Below are 17,165 nucleotides of genomic sequence, written 5' to 3'. Positions count from 1 at the left end.
CCAGGCCATATTAGAGCCTGGAGAATGGCAGCTAATGGAGTGAGAGTAGGCGGTGGTGGAAACATTCCCTGTCATGCCCATGCTCATCAAAGCACATTCTCTGATAGAATTACAGTGCAGAGGCGCATTAACAAGGAATATGTTTCACCGTGTTGTCATTACTGAAGAGGAAAACCTGAAGCATTGAAATCTTTCCTTCAGACCAAGGGTAATGAATGAGACTGGTTTCATAACTAGGCCTACATTTCTTTCAGTAATGTTCAGAACATAAGAAAGCTGTTTTCTTTTTAAATCAGAAAGAGGAAATTTCATAAACAGATTGAATAAAGTTGGAAACACTTGTTTGCTTTGATCCATAGAATTAAAAGAAAACGTAATAGTTTATTGCACTTTACAGTGTTCTAACTGTTTGTTAAGTGTGTTGCCATATCATTTTTATTTTATTTGTGTTGACAGTACCTTGTTCTCCTGAGGTGTAAAGAGGACACTGAATGTGGACGCCATCCCTGGGGCCACTTTGCTACATACATCCACTGGACTGACCACTTTAAAATACAGAGAGTCTCCCTCCACCACCTTCACCAGCCGTGGGATCTAAAGACCAAAAAGACACACACACAAACACACACACATATGCACATGCATGCACGCACATACACGCGCACACACAAAGAAATAGAGAGAGAAAGAAAGAAAGAGAGAGAGAGACAAAGAGAGAGAAAGAAAAAGAAAGAGAAAGAGAGAGGGGGACATAATGACTAACTCTCCACTTTGAATTTGCAACATCCCTACTCCCTACTCTCCTAAGCCCCAAAAGAAGCTCAAAGACAAGAAACATATTTAAGAAAAATAACTGCAAAAAGAACATAAGAAATGATATTCCTTCCTCTGTTTTAAAAAAATATATATTTCAACAAGCTGGTGGCAGTTTGGCAGACCATACTAAGGTACAGAACTGTGTTCATTTTGGCAGCAATTTTAGATTTAGTTTTAGTCTCAGTCACATTTTAGTCATTTCATCCTCCTTAGTTTTAGTTATTATCAGTCGACTTAAACTCAGGACAATTTTAGTGTAGTTTTAGTCACAGTCATTTGTGTCAAATATTCGTCAGTGCATTTTTTTCCCATTAAATAATTTACTTGTAACTTCCATCATGTGCACATTAAGATAGCCTTGTCCAACGAGGCCTACTATCCCCTCATATAGCTGGCACATTGCTATTTTGGCAGATTGTAACCAATGCCAGCCATGACTTACCATAGGCTACAAAGTCTTGGCAACAGGTTAAACAATTTAAGCATACAGCTCTTTTCTCCCAATCATAACCTTGGGATGGGGGTAAATAACAGTGACTCGCATTTGCCGACCGCAAGTGCGGCAACCCAGATGAATAACAGCACACATGGGAAAATGGAGCATGTGATGTGATCAAAGCGAAAATAGCCAACATGAAAGTAAGAGAGTAAACATTATAGTTTTTAGTTGAGGTTAGTTACAATTAAAGTGTCCTGGTTCGCTGGCTGTGCATCAGTTCAAAATATTTACGAGTGACTGAAGTGACTGCCCAGGAGCTGTGTGACTGAAAAGCTGTTAATTCTGCCAATGAGAGGATTGCATTAAATATTCTGCAAAGACATGAATGCTTATGATTGGACAAAAAATATTAATGTCTAATTGAATGTCCATTAGTCTCATGTGGAAGTCTCGTCTCGTCACATTTTCGTCAACTAAAATGAAAACTAATTTGTTACTAAAGCTATTGTTTTTTTCATGCATCTCGTCTCGCTATCGTCAATAGTTTTCGTGAGGAAAAATAGGTTGTTGACAAATATTTTTCATCATAGTTATTGTTGACGAAATTAACACTGGAACAAAACAGTATGTCACCAAATGCATCAACGTAAAAGTTCACTTGTTTAACTTCTGTTTGATATAAAACTCAGCCAAATGCTATACATCCTAAAAAAGAGTTTGGGGTTTGGACAGGCATGCAACATAGTATATTTAGACATTCAGGATTTAAATGACCAATAAATAAAAGGAATTGTGGCTTTGACTCTACTGCCAATAACTGTTTCTAGGCCTATCTATTTGCCATCAACATGGGACTGCAGTGAGAAGGTGAGACATTTGACTACGAAGCTAAATCTTTCATATATTTTCTCCTTGCATTTTAAATCCAACTACTGTATGCATTACAGCTTCAATGTGGTCATGAATAAATTGAACAAAGAGGTTGTTTTTCCAGGGAATTAATATACATATTTATTACAGTATGTCTCTCTCTACCACACTATCTCACTACTACCCCCACCCTACCCCATCTCCCTGAAAGGTAAATGGTTGGGAGAAAATATGTAGGTTGTAGACTACCAAATCAGTTGACACTATATAATCCTTTCATCACAATACTTTTTGTTCAAACTATAAAAAATGGCCTAATTAAAAAACACATAATGTAGTTACTAATGAGTTTCACTGTTCTGAAAGGATGAAACCGGTAGAAATAGTTGGAATTTGAAAGGATGAGTGTAGGGGAAAGAGAGCTATGTTATTGTGAGAGGAATATTGCGAATGCACTGTAGCCTATAAGAAAAGGGGTAATAATGCACTGTAGCCTATAAGAAAAGGGGTAATAATTGTTACGACTCCCGCCGAAGTCGGTCCCTCTCCTTGTTCAAGCGGCATTCGGCGGTCGACGTCACCGGTCTTCTAGCCATCGCCGCTCCACCTTTTATTTTCCATTTGTTTTGTCTTGTTTTCCCGCACACCTGGTTTACATCCCCTCATTACTCTACGTGTATATTATCCTCTGTTCCCCCCATGTCTGTGTGTGGTATGTTCGTTCGTTACGTGTGTGACGCTACAGGTTGGTTTTGTGCCGGGTATTGTTGTAACCAGTGGTTTTGTTATTTGTACCTATTTGTGTAATTTGTGCGCTATCGCTTTTTCCTTGGGCCGGAGTGTTGTGACGCTGTTGCGTCCGGCTGTTTTCCTCTGCCTGAATAAAGTGTGCCTGTTCACTCATCTCTGCTCTCCTGCACCTGACTTCCTTCGACCATTTGCGCATACTCTGACAGAATACCACACCATCTTATGGAGTCAGCAGGAGCAGGTACCCCTGTTGTAGGGGGTACCTGTTGCTCCACCATCTCGGCGCCGTTATGGACCGCGTCGTTCAGACTATGGACCGCTGGGAGAGACAGGGAGTCCCTCCAGCGCCTCCACCAGCACAACAGGGGTCACCACTACTCGCCCCTCCTGCACCCGGTCTCAGTGGGATTCGTCTCGCCCTTCCCGGGGAATATGATGGGACGGCGGCACGCTGCCAGGGCTTTCCTGCTGCAGCTGGACCTGTACCTGGCGACCGTCTACCCGGCTCCTTCGGGACGTGAGAGGGTGTCCGCCCTCGTCTCGTGCCTCTCGGGGAAAGCCCTGGAGTGGGCTAACGCCGTGTGGGTAGAAGGAGATGTGGCGCTGGACTACTTCGAGGAGTTCACCCGCCACTTCCGGGCAGTCTTCGACAGTCCGCCCAAGGGTAGAGTGGCGGGTGAACGTCTCTTCCACCTGAGGCAGGGGACGAGGAGCGCCCAGGATCTCGCCCTGGACTTTCGGACCCTGGCCGCCGGAGCGGGATGGAACGACAGGGCCCTTATTGACCACTATCACTGCAGCCTGCTCGAGGATGTCAGAGGGATACCACCCTCACCTTTGACTAGCTGGTGGACCTGTCCATTCGGCTGGATAACCTGCTGGCCACTCGCAGATGTTCAGAGAGGGCTCTGTCGGTTCCCTCTCCCAGCACCACCGCTCCGGTGCTTATGGAGCTGGGAGGTGCTGCGCTCAGGGAGGCCGGAGGAGGGGCCTTCACGTGCACCATCTATGGCCGCAGAGGTCACACTGCCGGTCGGTGTCGGGTTGGTTCCTCTGGGGGTCGAGGCAGCAGGCAGGGCACTCTGGCGTCACCCCAGGTGAGCCTGCACCATTCTCATCCAGAGCCTTCTGTTGCACACCTGTTTTTGCATGTTAACTTTCATGAGTTTTCCCCGCATTCCCAGCATAAGGCGCTCGTCGATACAGGTGCGGCTGGGAATTTTATCGACAGAGCATTCGCCCATAGTTTAGGGATCCCTATTGTTCCAGTGGTTAGTCCCTTCCCAGTTCATGCTCTGGACAGTCGACCATTAGGGTCCGGGTTGATTAGGGAGGCCACCACTCCCCTGGGCATGGTGATGCAGGGGGGTCACGAGGAGAGAATCAGTCTCTTCCTCATTGACTCTCCTGCATTTCCCGTTGGTGCTAGGCCTTCCCTGGTTAGCTTGTCATGACCCCACTATTTCATGGCAACAGAGGGCTCTCACGGGGTGGTCGCGAGAGTGCTCGGGGAGGTGTTTAGGGGTTTCCGTTGGTGCTACTATGGTAGAAAGTCCAGACCAGGTCTCCACTGTGCGCATTCCCCCCGAATAATCCGATTTGGCTCTCTCCTTCTCTAAGAAGAGGGCGACTCAATTACCACCCCATCGTCGGGGGGATTGTGCGATAAACCTCCAGGTAGACGCCGCACTTCCCAGGAGTCACGTGTATCCCCTGTCACAGGCAGAGACGGCGGCTATGGAAACATATGTTTCCGAATCCCTGCGTCAGGGGTACATTCGGTCCTCCACTTCACCCGCCTCCTCGAGTTTATTTTTTGTGAAGAAGGAGGGAGGTCTGTGCCCGTGTATTGACTATCGAGCCCTAAACCAGATCACTGTGAAGTACAGTTACCCGCTACCTCTCATAGCCACAGCGATTGAGTCAATGCACGGGGTGCGCTTCTTCACCAAACTAGATCTCAGGAGCGCTTACAACCTGGTGCGTATCCGGGAGGGAGACGAGTGGAAGACGGCGTTCAGTACTACGTCAGGTTATTATGAGTACCCCGTCATGCCTTACGGATGGATGAATGCTCCATCAGTCTTCCAAGCCTTTGTAGACAAGATTTTCAGGGACCTGCACGGGCAGGGCGTAGTGGTGTATATTGATGACGTTCTGATATACTCCGCTGCACGCGCCGAGCATGTCTCCCTGGTGCGCAGGGTGCTTGGTTGACTGTTGGAGCATGACCTGTACGTCAATGCTGAGAAATGCCTGTTCTTCCAGCAGTCCGTCTCCTTCCTAGGGTACCGCATTTCTACCTCAGGGGTGGAGATGGAGAGTGACTGCATTTCAGCCGTGCGTAATTGGCCGACTCCCACAACGGTAAAGGAGGTGCAGCGGTTTCTAGGGTTTGCCAATTACTACCGGAGGTTTATCCGGGGTTTTGGTCAGCTAGGCTCCTATTACCTCACTGTTGAAGGGGGGCCCGGTACGTTTGCAGTAGTCGGCTGAGGCGGACAGGGCTTTTGGTCACCTAAGGGCTCTGTTTACCTCGGCTCCCGTGCTGGCCCATCCGGATCCCTCTTTGGCATTCACAGTGGAGGTGGACGCGTCCGAGGCTGGGATAGGAGCCGTGCTCTCTCAGTGCTCGGGCACGCCACCGAAGCACCGCCCCTGTGCCTTCTTCTCGAGGAAGCTCAGCCCGGCGGAACGAAACTATGATGTGGGGGACCGGGAGTTGTTGGCTGTTGTCAAGGCACTGAAGGCAAGGAGACATTGGTTTGAGGGGGCTAAACACCCCTTTCTCATCTGGACTGACCACCGCAACCTGGAGTACATCCGGGCAGCGAGGAGACTGAATCCTCGTCAGGCAAAGTGGGCCATGTTTTTTACCCGTTTTGTTTTCACCCTTTCCTACAGACCAGGTTCCCAGAATGTGAAGGCAGACGCACTGTCCCGGCTGTATGACACAGAGGAGCGGCCCATGGATCCTACCCCCATACCCCCGGCCTCCTGCCTGGTGGCGCCGGAAGTATGGGAGCTGGATGCGGACAGTGAGCAGGCATTACATGCAGAGCCCGCTCCCCTCCAGTGTCCCACTGGGCGTCTGTACGTTCCGTCTGCTGTCCGTGACCTGTTGATCTATTGGGTCCACACGTCACCCTCCACTGGTCATCCAGGCATCGGTCGGACGGTGCGCTGTTTGAGTAGGAAGTACTGGTGGCCTATCTTGGCCAAGGACGTGAGGGTTTATGTTTCCTCCTGCTCGGTGTGTGCCCAGTGTAAGGCTCCTTGGCACCTGCCCAGAGGTAAGCTACACCCCTTACCCGTTCCACAACGACTATGGTCGCACCTGTTGGTCGATTTCCTCACCGATCCTGGTCGTTGTGGTTCGTTTCTCTAAGTCCTGCCGTCTCCTCCCTCTGCCCGGTCTCCCTATGGCTCTACAGACTTCCGGCACTACGGGGTGCCTGAGGATATAGTGTCTGATCGGGGTCCCCAGTTCACGTCGAGGGTCTGGAGGGCGTTCATGGAACGTCTGGGGGTCTCGATCAGCCTTACCTCGGGTTTTCACCCCGAGAGTAATGGGCAGGTTGAGAGAGTGAACCAGGATGTGGGTAGGTTTCTGCGGTCTTATTGCCAGGACTGGCCGGGGGAGTGGGCGGCGTTCGTGCCCTGGGCCGAGATGGCTCAGAACTCTCTCCGCCACTCCTCCACTAACCTCTCCCCCTTCCAGTGCGTACTGGGGTACCAGCCGGTTCTGGCGCCTTGGCATCAGAGTCAGATCGAGGCTCCTGCGGTGGACGACTGGTTCAGGCGCGCGGAGGAGACATGGGACGGCCCAAAACAAAGAAATACAAAAACATAGAAAAAGAACATAGAACGCCCACCCAATGTAACACCCTGGCCTAACCAAAATAAAGAACAAAAAAAACCCTCTCTATGGCCAGGGCGTTACAGTACCCCCCCCCCCCATGGTGCGGACTCCGGCCGCAAAACAGTGAAGGAGAGGGTCCGGGTGGGCCTTCTCATGGCGGCGGCTCAGGTGCGGGACGTGGCCTCTGCCCCACCCTTGGCGTCGCCCTCTTAGGTGGCGCACCTGGCCGCGCCGAAGGTCTGGTGGGCGACCCTGACTTCGCCCGGCTGGCGGGCGACCCTTGTTGCGCCCGGCTGGTGGACGACCCTGGCTGCGCCCGGCTGGCGGGCAGCGATGGCTGCGCCCGACTGGCGGATGCCCCTGGCTGCGCCCGGCTGGCGTGCGGCGATGGCAGATCGGGACAGGCGGGGCACTCTGGCAGATCCGGACAGGCGGGCCATTCTGGCAGATCCGGACAGGCGGGGCCACTCTGGCAGCTCCGAACAGGCGGGCCACTCTGGCAGATCCGAACAGGCGGGCCACTCTGGCAGATCCGAACAGGCGGGCCACTCTGGCAGCTCCGAACAGGCGGGCCACTCTGGCAGCTCCGAACAGGCGGGCCACTCTGGCAGCTCCGAACAGGCGGGCCACTCTGGCAGCTCCGAACAGGCGGGCCACTCTGGCAGCCCGAACAGGCGGGCCTCTCTGGCAGCTCCTGACTGGCGGGCGGCTCTGGCAGCTCCTGACTGGCGGGCGGCTCTGGCGGCTCCGGAGGTGGCACAGGACGGACCAGGATGGGGAGACCCACTGGAGGCCTGGTCCGTGGAGCAGGCACAGGACAGACCAGGATGGGGAGACCCACTGGAGGCCTGGTCCGAGGAGGAGGCACAGGCTTAACCAGGATGGGGAGACCCACTGGAGGCCTGGTCCGTGGAGCAGGCACAGGACAGACCAGGATAGGGAGACCCACTGGAGGCCTAGTCCTGGGAGGTGGCACAGGACGGACCGGGTCCAGAAGACGCACTGGAGGTCTAGAGCGCACGGCCTGCACAACCCGTCCTGGCTCGATGCCCAACCTCCCCCAGCAGATGTTAGGAGCTAGGATGTAGCGCACCGGGCTCTCCACGCGTACTGGGGACACCGTGCGCTTTACCGCATAACACGGTGTCTGACCAGTAATGCGCTGCCTCCTGTAAGCACGGGGAGCTGGCTCAGGTCTCCAACCTGACTCTGCCACACTCCCCGTGTGCCCCCCCCAAAACATTTTTTGGGGCTGCCTCTCGGGCTTCCTACCCAGCCGTGTTCCCTCATACCTTTGGTCCTTTTTCCTGCTGCCTCCACTCTTCTGAGTGCCTCTACCTGTTCCCATGGGAGGTGATCCCTTCCGACCAGGATCTCCTCCCAAGTGTAGGATCCCTTGCCTTCCAGGATGTCCTCCCATGTCCAGTCTTTTCTCTCCCTGGTCCAGGATTCTTGCTCCTCCTGGCGCTGCTCCTTCCTCCGCTGCTTGGTCCGTTGTTGGTGGGGGATTCTGTAACGGCTGTCTTCTTCGTCAGACGAAACAGAGAAGTAATCGTCCGAGAAAGTGGACCAATACGCAGCGGAGTTAGTGTTCATCTTTGTATTTTTAATTACGTAAGAACACTATACAAAACAAACAAGAAAACCGACAGCCAAACAGTAAACACTAAACAGAAATAAGCCCCCACAAAACCCAAAGAAAACACATGCTCCTTATGTGTGACTCCAAATCAACAACAATGAACTTCAGCTGTGCCTGATTGGGAGCAACACACGGCCCAAAACAAAGAAATACAAAAACATAGAAAAAGAACATAGAACGCCCACCCAATGTAACACCCTGGCCTAACATCAAGGCGGTGACCCGATCCTGTAGGTTCATGCTCTACAACATTCGCAGAGTACGACCCTGCCTCACACAGGAAGCGGCGCAGGTCCTAATCCAGGCACTTGTCATCTCCCGTCTGGATTACTGCAACTCGCTGTTGGCTGGGCTCCCTGCCTGTGCCATTAAACCCCTACAACTCATCCAGAACGCCGCAGCCCGTCTGGTGTTCAACCTTCCCAAGTTCTCTCACGTCACCCCGCTCCTCCGCTCTCTCCACTGGCTTCCAGTTGAAGCTCGCATCCGCTACAAGACCATGGTGCTTGCCTACGGAGCTGTGAGGGGAACGGCACCTCCGTACCTTCAGGCTCTGATCAGGCCCTACACCCAAACAAGGGCACTGCGTTCATCCACCTCTGGCCTGCTCGCCTCCCTACCTCTGAGGAAGCACAGTTCCCGCTCAGCCCAGTCAAAACTGTTCGCTGCTCTGGCACCCCAATGGTGGAACAAGCTCCCTCACGACGCCAGGACAGCGGAGTCAATCACCACCTTCCGGAGACACCTGAAACCCCACCTCTTTAAGGAATACCTGGGATAGGATAAAGTAATCCTTCTAACCCCCCCCTTAAAAGATTTAGATGCACTATTGTAAAGTGGTTGTTCCACTGGATATTATAAGGTGAATGCACCAATCTGTAAGTCGCTCTGGATAAGAGCGTCTGCTAAATGACTTAAATGTAAATGTAAATGTAACCTAAATTTTAAAAAATTTTTAAAAACCCTCTCTATGGCCAGGGCGTTACAGTTATGCCTTTTCATGTGTCGAAAACAGAAATTCTCCAGATTTCATGCACAGTACCCTTACACCTTTTAATAATGGACTGACAGTTACATTTGGATATTTCTTCTAAATCCTAGGTAGGTTATGCATTAAATGTATAGGCTACGCCTAACAATATATTTCCTTGTCTTATCTCTGACGCCATGACAGGGTTTTAGGAGAGACATATTTTCTAACTGTAATTGAGCGCATTTAAATGATAGATCCATGCATGATTCAGCCCTTTTATCTGATTAATTACAGTTTATTGAGTGTTTGCTGTGGAGCACTTTTTAATAGAGAATCCAATCACATATTGGTGTTGCACATATGGGGTTGTAACTAAAGACCAGTGGGCATTGTGTCCTAATAACGTATGCTGTACAATTATCACTGGGAAGTCAGATGGATCAAGAAAATCTCCAGAACTACCCACTCTCCACATGGCTGCTCGCTCAGCCAGGTATTGGCAATCTAATGTCCACATCAACCTTCTACGCTTCCCTGGTACCCAAACCCGCCCTGCCCTACCTTGTCATTGTTACGGAGAATCAGTGAAATTGCATAGGTCTCTGAGGGCGTATAATTCTGGAACACAATCTCCGAGGGGTATGGCTGGAACATGGCCTGGTCCACATCAATGGTAGAGAACTGAGAACAGCACAGAGGAAAAGTAAAAAAGACAGGATTCTTAGGGCAGGAACAATAACATACTTTTTTGAGCAAGCCACATTGTGCCTTTCTTTACTAACACACATATTACAAAAGAATATTCCATAATAATTGTAGACAATTGTAATTGTTTAAGTCACATTTGATGGCCTCTACTACAGTAAGGTCACATCAGACAACGCTGACTAAGGGAAGGCTGCTTACAGGCCTGGTTCATAAACTTAATATCAATTATGTCAAAATGACCTTCATGTCATAATGATGATGCATTCTGTATTCTGCAACTGTGGAACTTTACTCCACACAATCGGCCAGCTTGTAAGTGAAAAAGAGAATGCCTTGATTTGAACCCCCTTCATCCTATTTGACTTAATTTTGTATACAATTTTAGAAGATGGGCTCTGATTTAAGGACACGCTGGTTGGAAAATAATTATATTAGCTAACATTAGTATTACAGAGGCAAGAAAACGCTAGAGGTAGAAAGGGGCAAAGAGAGAGAGAGAGAGAGGTGCAGAGAGCAGATGCTTTATAAGATGAGAAAATGTGTACTTCTTTCACATTCCTACAGTAAATTAAATGATTTGCCTCTATAATCAATCCAATTAAATCCAGTTTATGTTCCAAGGGAGGAAGAGGGGGTGGATGCACAGTCCTATTTACAGATGCACGTTCAATGGATAAGATGAAGTGACATAAAGCCCTACCAGGGCCCTTTTGATGGTGTAAAGGCTGAGCAATAATATTGTGTTTTAACCATAGGCTTCCAACATCAATCAGGTTGAGATGGGTGACCTAGGATCTGATTAGTTGTTTTCTTGTGGTTTGATAATCGACACAAGCTTTTGGCCTGTGCATTATCAGTATTATCTACAAATAAATGATTCTCCAAGCCAACAAAAACAGCTAAGTGGTAATACTGCATCCTAAGTGATCATAAAGAAAGCTTGACTTTGAGTTTATAGTGCAGGGATCATGAACTGTGTTTTAAACCATTTCACCTGTGTTTTATATTAAAAGTCAGCAGTCTTTTTTTCCTTCAATCAAGTGAACGTGGCGTGAAACTATGGTTTTCCTTCACAGAAAATACATTAGTGCAACACATTCGACAGAAAATAGCTTCATTTTCATCAGATGATAACAGAAGTGCAATGCTATTCGGCTAGCAGCCACACAAGTAAATGAGCTTACAATGAAAAAGCAAGGTATTTTTTGCAAAAACGATGCATGGCCATCATATTTCTGTTTATCTTAGAATGAATGTAGCCAGCTACATTTCCTAATGTTTTGCAGGAAGTTAATCTTGCACGAAAAGTACCGGAGAAAGGTAGCTACACATCTGCTCATAGAATGCCTGTTCATGAATTCTCATCAGAGTGGAAACGTCCTACTGAAGCACAAAATTAACGTTGGTCTGATGACGAGCAGAAATTACAATAAGAAGCATTTTAGATCTGCGTTTACAAAACGCTTCAAGATATTCATTTTTTAATATATTTCTTTCCCTTCTTTTACCCCCCAATTGGTAGTTACAGTCTTGTCTCATTGCTGCAACTCCCGTACGGACTTGGGAGAGCCGATGGTCGAGAGCTGTGCGCCCTCCGAAACACAACCAAACTAAGCCGCAATGCTTCTTGACACAATGCCCACTTAACACGGAAGCCAGCCACACCAATGTGTCAGAGGAAACACGGTACACCTGGCGACTGTGTCAGTATGCACTGCGCCCGGCCCGCCACAGGAGTCACTAGTGCGCGATGGGACAAGGACATCCCTCCCCTAACCCGGATGACGATGGGCCAATTGTGCACCGCCCCATGGGTTTCCTGGTCGCGGCCGGCTGCGACAGAGTCTGGACTCGAACCCAGAATCTCTAGTGGCACAGCTAGCACTGTGATTCAGTGCCTTAGACCACTGCGCCACTCAGGAGGCCAGCAAGATATTACTTATGCGTTTTATATATTTTGTTCTATGTGAAAAACTCAATCTGCATTAACGTGACCCCGGAGCCCAAACATATATAATATTAGACTAAAACATAATAAATTCAAACCTTGCTTACATTTGTATACAATCACATATACTGTATATTTCTAGTATGTGTGGGAATACTTCGGAAATGTATTTATTTTTGCTCAGAAAACTTGTAAAATCACCCGCAGGCCAAACTCGGCCAGCTGGCCGCTAGTTGTGAAGTCCTGTTGTAGTGCATTTGCATAGACTTTACCTTCTGGTGAGTGGTCTCACTCATGTCTATCAGCTCTAGAATGCGTGGTGGGTGCATCTCATGTGTATTTGCCAGCCGCTCCTCCGTAGATTGAGACATCTCTTGTGCAAAAGCAGATGGTGTCAGCTACATTGAGAAAGGGAATTCAATTAACAGAATCCATGAGTGATCATTAAATAAAAATGTCCATCCTTGACCACAGACATATTCCTGGAATGTTATTATTCTCCCCTTTTAGAAGAGGCCAACTCAAACACATATTCTGCTTAATTTCCCCCACAATAACATCTCTCCATCAGTTAGTTCATCAATAGGTAAACATAGAACTGCACTCATTTCAAGGTCAGAGACACATTTTTTATTTTACTTGAAATATAAATGAATAATGAAGTAGGAGGATATATTCAATAATAGCTGCAAGTTATGTGTATATTGAAAACATACACTCCATATGAATGTACTCACTCTTTTAGGCCTATCCTCTATTCTAACTAGTTTGGGATTCCTGGGTGCCACCACTTTGCTCTTGAATCCCTCTGGTATTTTCAGAGGCAGGCTTGGCAGAGCCGCATGGGATGCCTGAACCTTGGAGGTGGGCATTGCAAAGTTGGATCTTTCTTTGTTTAGTTAGTTTGAGAATACAGCGGATCCTGTTGAATATGAACATATTAATTTATTTAGAAAGCAACAAGACAGACTCACTAAGAGTCTTTATTCTAGTAGGTACACTACCCTTCAAAAGTTTGGCGTCACTTAGTAATGTCCTTGTTTTTGAAAGAAAACCTTTTTTTTTTTGTCAATTAAAATAACATCAAAATGATCAGAAATACACTGGAGACATTGTTAATGTTGTAAATGACAATTGTAGCTAAAGACGGCAGATTTGTAATAGAATATCTACATAGGAGTACAGAGGCCCATTATCAGCAACCATCGCTCCTGTGTTCCAAAGGCACGTTGTGTTAGGTAATCCAAGTTTATCATGTAAAAGGCTAATTGATCATTAGAAAACCCTTCTGCAATTATGTTAGCACAGCTGAAAACTGTTGTTCTGATTAAGAAGCAATATAACTTGCCTTCTTTAGACTAGTTCAGTATCTGGAGCATCGGCATTTGTGGGTTCGATTACAGGCTCAAAATGGCCAGAAACAAAGACATTTTTTCTGAAACAACGCTGTGTTCTTTAGACTAGTTGAATATCTGGAGCACGGCATTTGTGGGTTCAATTACAGGCTCAAAATGGCCAGAAAAAAAGTCCTTTCTTCGTACAACGCTGTGTACTACTCCCTTCACAAAACAGCGCAAACTGGCTCTAACCAGAATAGAAAGAGGAGTGGGAGGCCCCAGTGCACAACTGAGCAAGAGGACAAGTACATTAGAGTGTCTAGTTTGAAAAACAGACCTCTCACAAGTCCTCAACTGACAGGTTCATTAAATAGTACCCACAAAACACCAGTCTCAACATCAACAGTGAAGATACTTTTATTTTTATTGGCCAGTCTGAGATATGTCTTTTTCTTTGCAACTCTGCCTAGAAGGCCAGCATCCTGGAGTCGCCTCTTCACTGTTGACGTTGAGACTGGTGTTTTACGGGTACTATTTAATGAAGCTGCCAGTTGAGGACTTGTGAGGCGTCTGTTGCCGGTGCCGGAAACGGGCGCCCCCCCCCCCGTGCGGGAACTGAAGGGGGGGTTCGCTCAGGGCGCCATATAAGCTAGAACCGCCACATACACTTGAAACAAATCGGCAAACCGAAAACTGCAGCCAAAAATGCTTTCTGTTATTTAGATCAGTAAGCTAAACTGACAACGGAGTGAAGAGCAGAAATCTCAACTAGCAAGCAAGTCGCAGCAATGAAGAACGCGAAGGGTGGAGAATTCTGGCAGGGGGGAGATTTTCGGCACAACACCTGGATGTCTCGTGTCCTACTTATATCAGTACACTCGTAACAACTTAAGCATTACGAAACTTCTATTCGATCAAATAAACCTCAAGTAACTTAGCAAATAAGCCATTCATTTTTTGTTGACCAAATTCACCACTCTCTCATTAATCGCCATACAAAAAACGAATTCCTTGTGGGCGAAAAAACGAAACCTGCTTGAATGAGAGATTTCCCGCGGAGTTGGGCCTCTCTCTGACTGAAGTTACGTTACTTGGCAAGTCTGGTGATAAACAGTGCTCAAAAGTAATTTATTTCGTGTTTTGGATAAATTACAGCCTGTGCGCACAGATAACAGTTCTTCAGCACTGTAGCTAGAATCGTCTTTACTTTGGCTGAGTAACTTAATATTATTGGTAACGAAGGTATATTGAATCCATCCAAATGTGTCAATATTTCGTCTGGCGTCCAAATCTGCAAACAGTACAATAACGTTATACCAACTAACGTTAGCAACTAGCTAACTTTAGCTATAAACTTCAGTAAATGTGTCTACATTATCAAGCCAGTTGAAACATTTTATATTCAGTTCTAGGTTCTTTATATTCCTAATAACCAGGCATTGGCATTTGTTTTGAAACTTACAGAATAGTCACCAATAGTTGTCCCTCTTTTTCTCTCCTTTGAGTTTGTAGCGCATTTAGCCGTTACCATGGCACCGACTCTATGGGCGTTCTGGGTCGTTCTCATTGGTCACGTGGTCCTCATTGGTCACGTGTCCAAAGCGGGAATAAAAGGGTGGGTGTTCGCGAGCCAACAGAAACAATGTATCCAAATGGACCTCTGAGACGACCCAACCCCCCACCCATACTCTGATATTAGAGTGACCAGTCTTCTATCTAGCCTATGTAGCCCATTATTAAGTAAATAATTGAATTCAATAGATATGATCAAAGTGAATCATTCTAATTGTGTATCAAGATGGCAAATGTTAGATTTATCTAACTAGGCTTAATTTGTAGGCTGTGCATGCATTCCTTTCTGAGCACTCAAACTACAAGTGAAACAGTTTGGAAGTCTTGTTAGACAATATGTATGCTACATTTGGGGTATTTCTCTATAAATTGTGGTGCCAGCATATTTGTAATGTTTGCTATCAAATACACAGAGGATGTTTAATGTTTCTTTAACAGTTATTTGATCCCAGTAGACATATGCATGAGTATGCACTAGGTAGTAGAACGTGTGAAAGATAATGAATAATAGAGTAGCAGACTATTTTGTCCTGAAGACCCTGATACCAGGGGATTTCTCTCAAAATACACATGACTATTCTGCATCACCAAAATATTACAGTATGAGTCCAGGCCTAACTCCCTATGCCACGTTCATTGATAAAATATCATATGTCAGGTTGAGTTAGAACATTACAACAGTGTAGGGGATTGACTTCAGCAAAAGTGGCCTAATAAATTAATAATACACAATGTTTTTTTATAGAAATAGCTAATTTCTCCCTATTTCAATTCAGTAGTAGTAGTTCTAAAATTCTTCTCCTCATTTACAACAAACTCTCATGAAGTCGCCTCATTTCTACTAACTCAGTTGGTTCCCACCAAGTTCCCATAGAAGGCCTCCAACTTTCCATTTTAGTGACCTGTAATTTGTTTTCATTTATCTCAATGTGTCATGCAGAGGTTGAAACGGTAGTTTATTTCATTGTTATTATTTCACAATACAATATAATCTTGGAGAGATTTACCAGATTGCACAATTCATTCATGTCGAAAGAGGCAGGCAGCATGTATAAGAAATTGTAACTATTTGTTAATGTAATTTAATTTTACAAACTGTAATTTACTGTAATCCCAAAGCTACTATAGTGCATTCACTGTGTGTCACATCTACACACCCTCATTGGAACTCTGACCAGAAAGCTTCAGTTTTATTTGAGATGTCTGGTATTTCAGAGGCGGCCCAGCCTTTGCACGAGGGATGGGGTGTCTCTGTGGGGGACGGGGTGTCTCTCAGGGAAAGTAGAAATAGAACAGGGATGACAGGAGGGGAATTTGCTTTCCGTTTCATGCTTACAAATCCTATTAGTTTTATCCTTATAACAAATATGCCTAGCTCTGCTTGCCCACATATTGATTTTGTAGCGTTTCGTAAATCTTGTTCCTCGAGTGGTGACTGTTTAGAGGTTCCTAGAGGTTCATCACACTATTATACACCAGCAACTATGTGCCCTCTGCTTAAGCTCTGTCATTGGATTTTCCACTTAAGAACTGTGAAAACATTTGTGTAGCCCTTATGTGTGTAATAGTTAAAAGGGTGGAAAACCTGACAGAAAAAAACTTCAGTGTTTCTTTTTTTAAGCATGTTCCACTTTATGCCTTTCATCTTCCTGGAGTTAGCAATTCTGCTGTTTTTTTAAACTGGTTTTCCAGATACCCCTCTATGGTAGAAAGTAGACACTACATAAAACTAAGGGATATTGTCTGGAGAACAGAAGAACCAGACAAGGCAGTGCCATGTCTCAAATATCACCAGAGAAGCCCCTCTGAGGCTCCAACACCTAATCCACAGGGGGGGAGAAGGACAAGGGCCAAGAAAGACGTTGAAGTAGCCTGCAAGTTGCAATCTTTCTCAATGTAGTCCTACACAACCAGGCAAAATTCAACCAAAACCTGATCTCTCTACACTTTTTGCATTTCACATGAGTCAGAACAGGCTCGTTGAGCACATGGAGACATTCAAAAGAGTGGGCATATTTGCATTTTTGGGATTTCCCCCCAGCCCAACACATCAGTAAAATTATAGTTGACTAATTGAGGTCTCTGCTCTGAGTGTTAACCAAACTATTAACGTGGGTATTTGCAGTGTGAGAGCGTAGACAAAAGTTCCCCTTCATGCACCTTTACTGTCAGCAAATCATTGTTTTGTGGTTAAGCTTTAATGTAGAGTTAGGTATTATTTGTTCTGCTTTAGTCATAGGATCCTTTC

General features: G+C 46.6%; 1 protein-coding gene across 2 annotated transcripts in view; it reads right to left on the bottom strand.

The window, feature by feature from the left end:
- Nucleotides 1-14,889, bottom strand: part of hydin (HYDIN axonemal central pair apparatus protein) — an 81,739-nt gene extending 66,850 nt beyond the window's left edge. For both annotated transcript variants that reach the window (XM_014149087.2, XM_014149088.2), the window contains exons 1-5: nt 14,808-14,889; nt 12,746-12,930; nt 12,281-12,406; nt 9,914-10,033; nt 460-594 (exon numbers count right to left, since the gene is read on the bottom strand). In XM_014149087.2, the coding sequence (XP_014004562.2) occupies nt 460-594; nt 9,914-10,033; nt 12,281-12,406; nt 12,746-12,880 (516 nt within the window). In that variant the 5' untranslated portion in view covers nt 12,881-12,930; nt 14,808-14,889. The remainder of the gene's footprint in view (nt 1-459; nt 595-9,913; nt 10,034-12,280; nt 12,407-12,745; nt 12,931-14,807) is intronic.
- Between the last annotated feature and the right edge of the window lie 2,276 nt (nt 14,890-17,165).

The sequence above is a fragment of the Salmo salar genome, chromosome ssa16, assembly GCF_905237065.1.
Source record: "Salmo salar chromosome ssa16, Ssal_v3.1, whole genome shotgun sequence".
Taxonomy (NCBI): Eukaryota; Metazoa; Chordata; class Actinopteri; order Salmoniformes; family Salmonidae; genus Salmo; species Salmo salar.
This window is presented reverse-complemented; position numbering and strand designations above follow the sequence as displayed.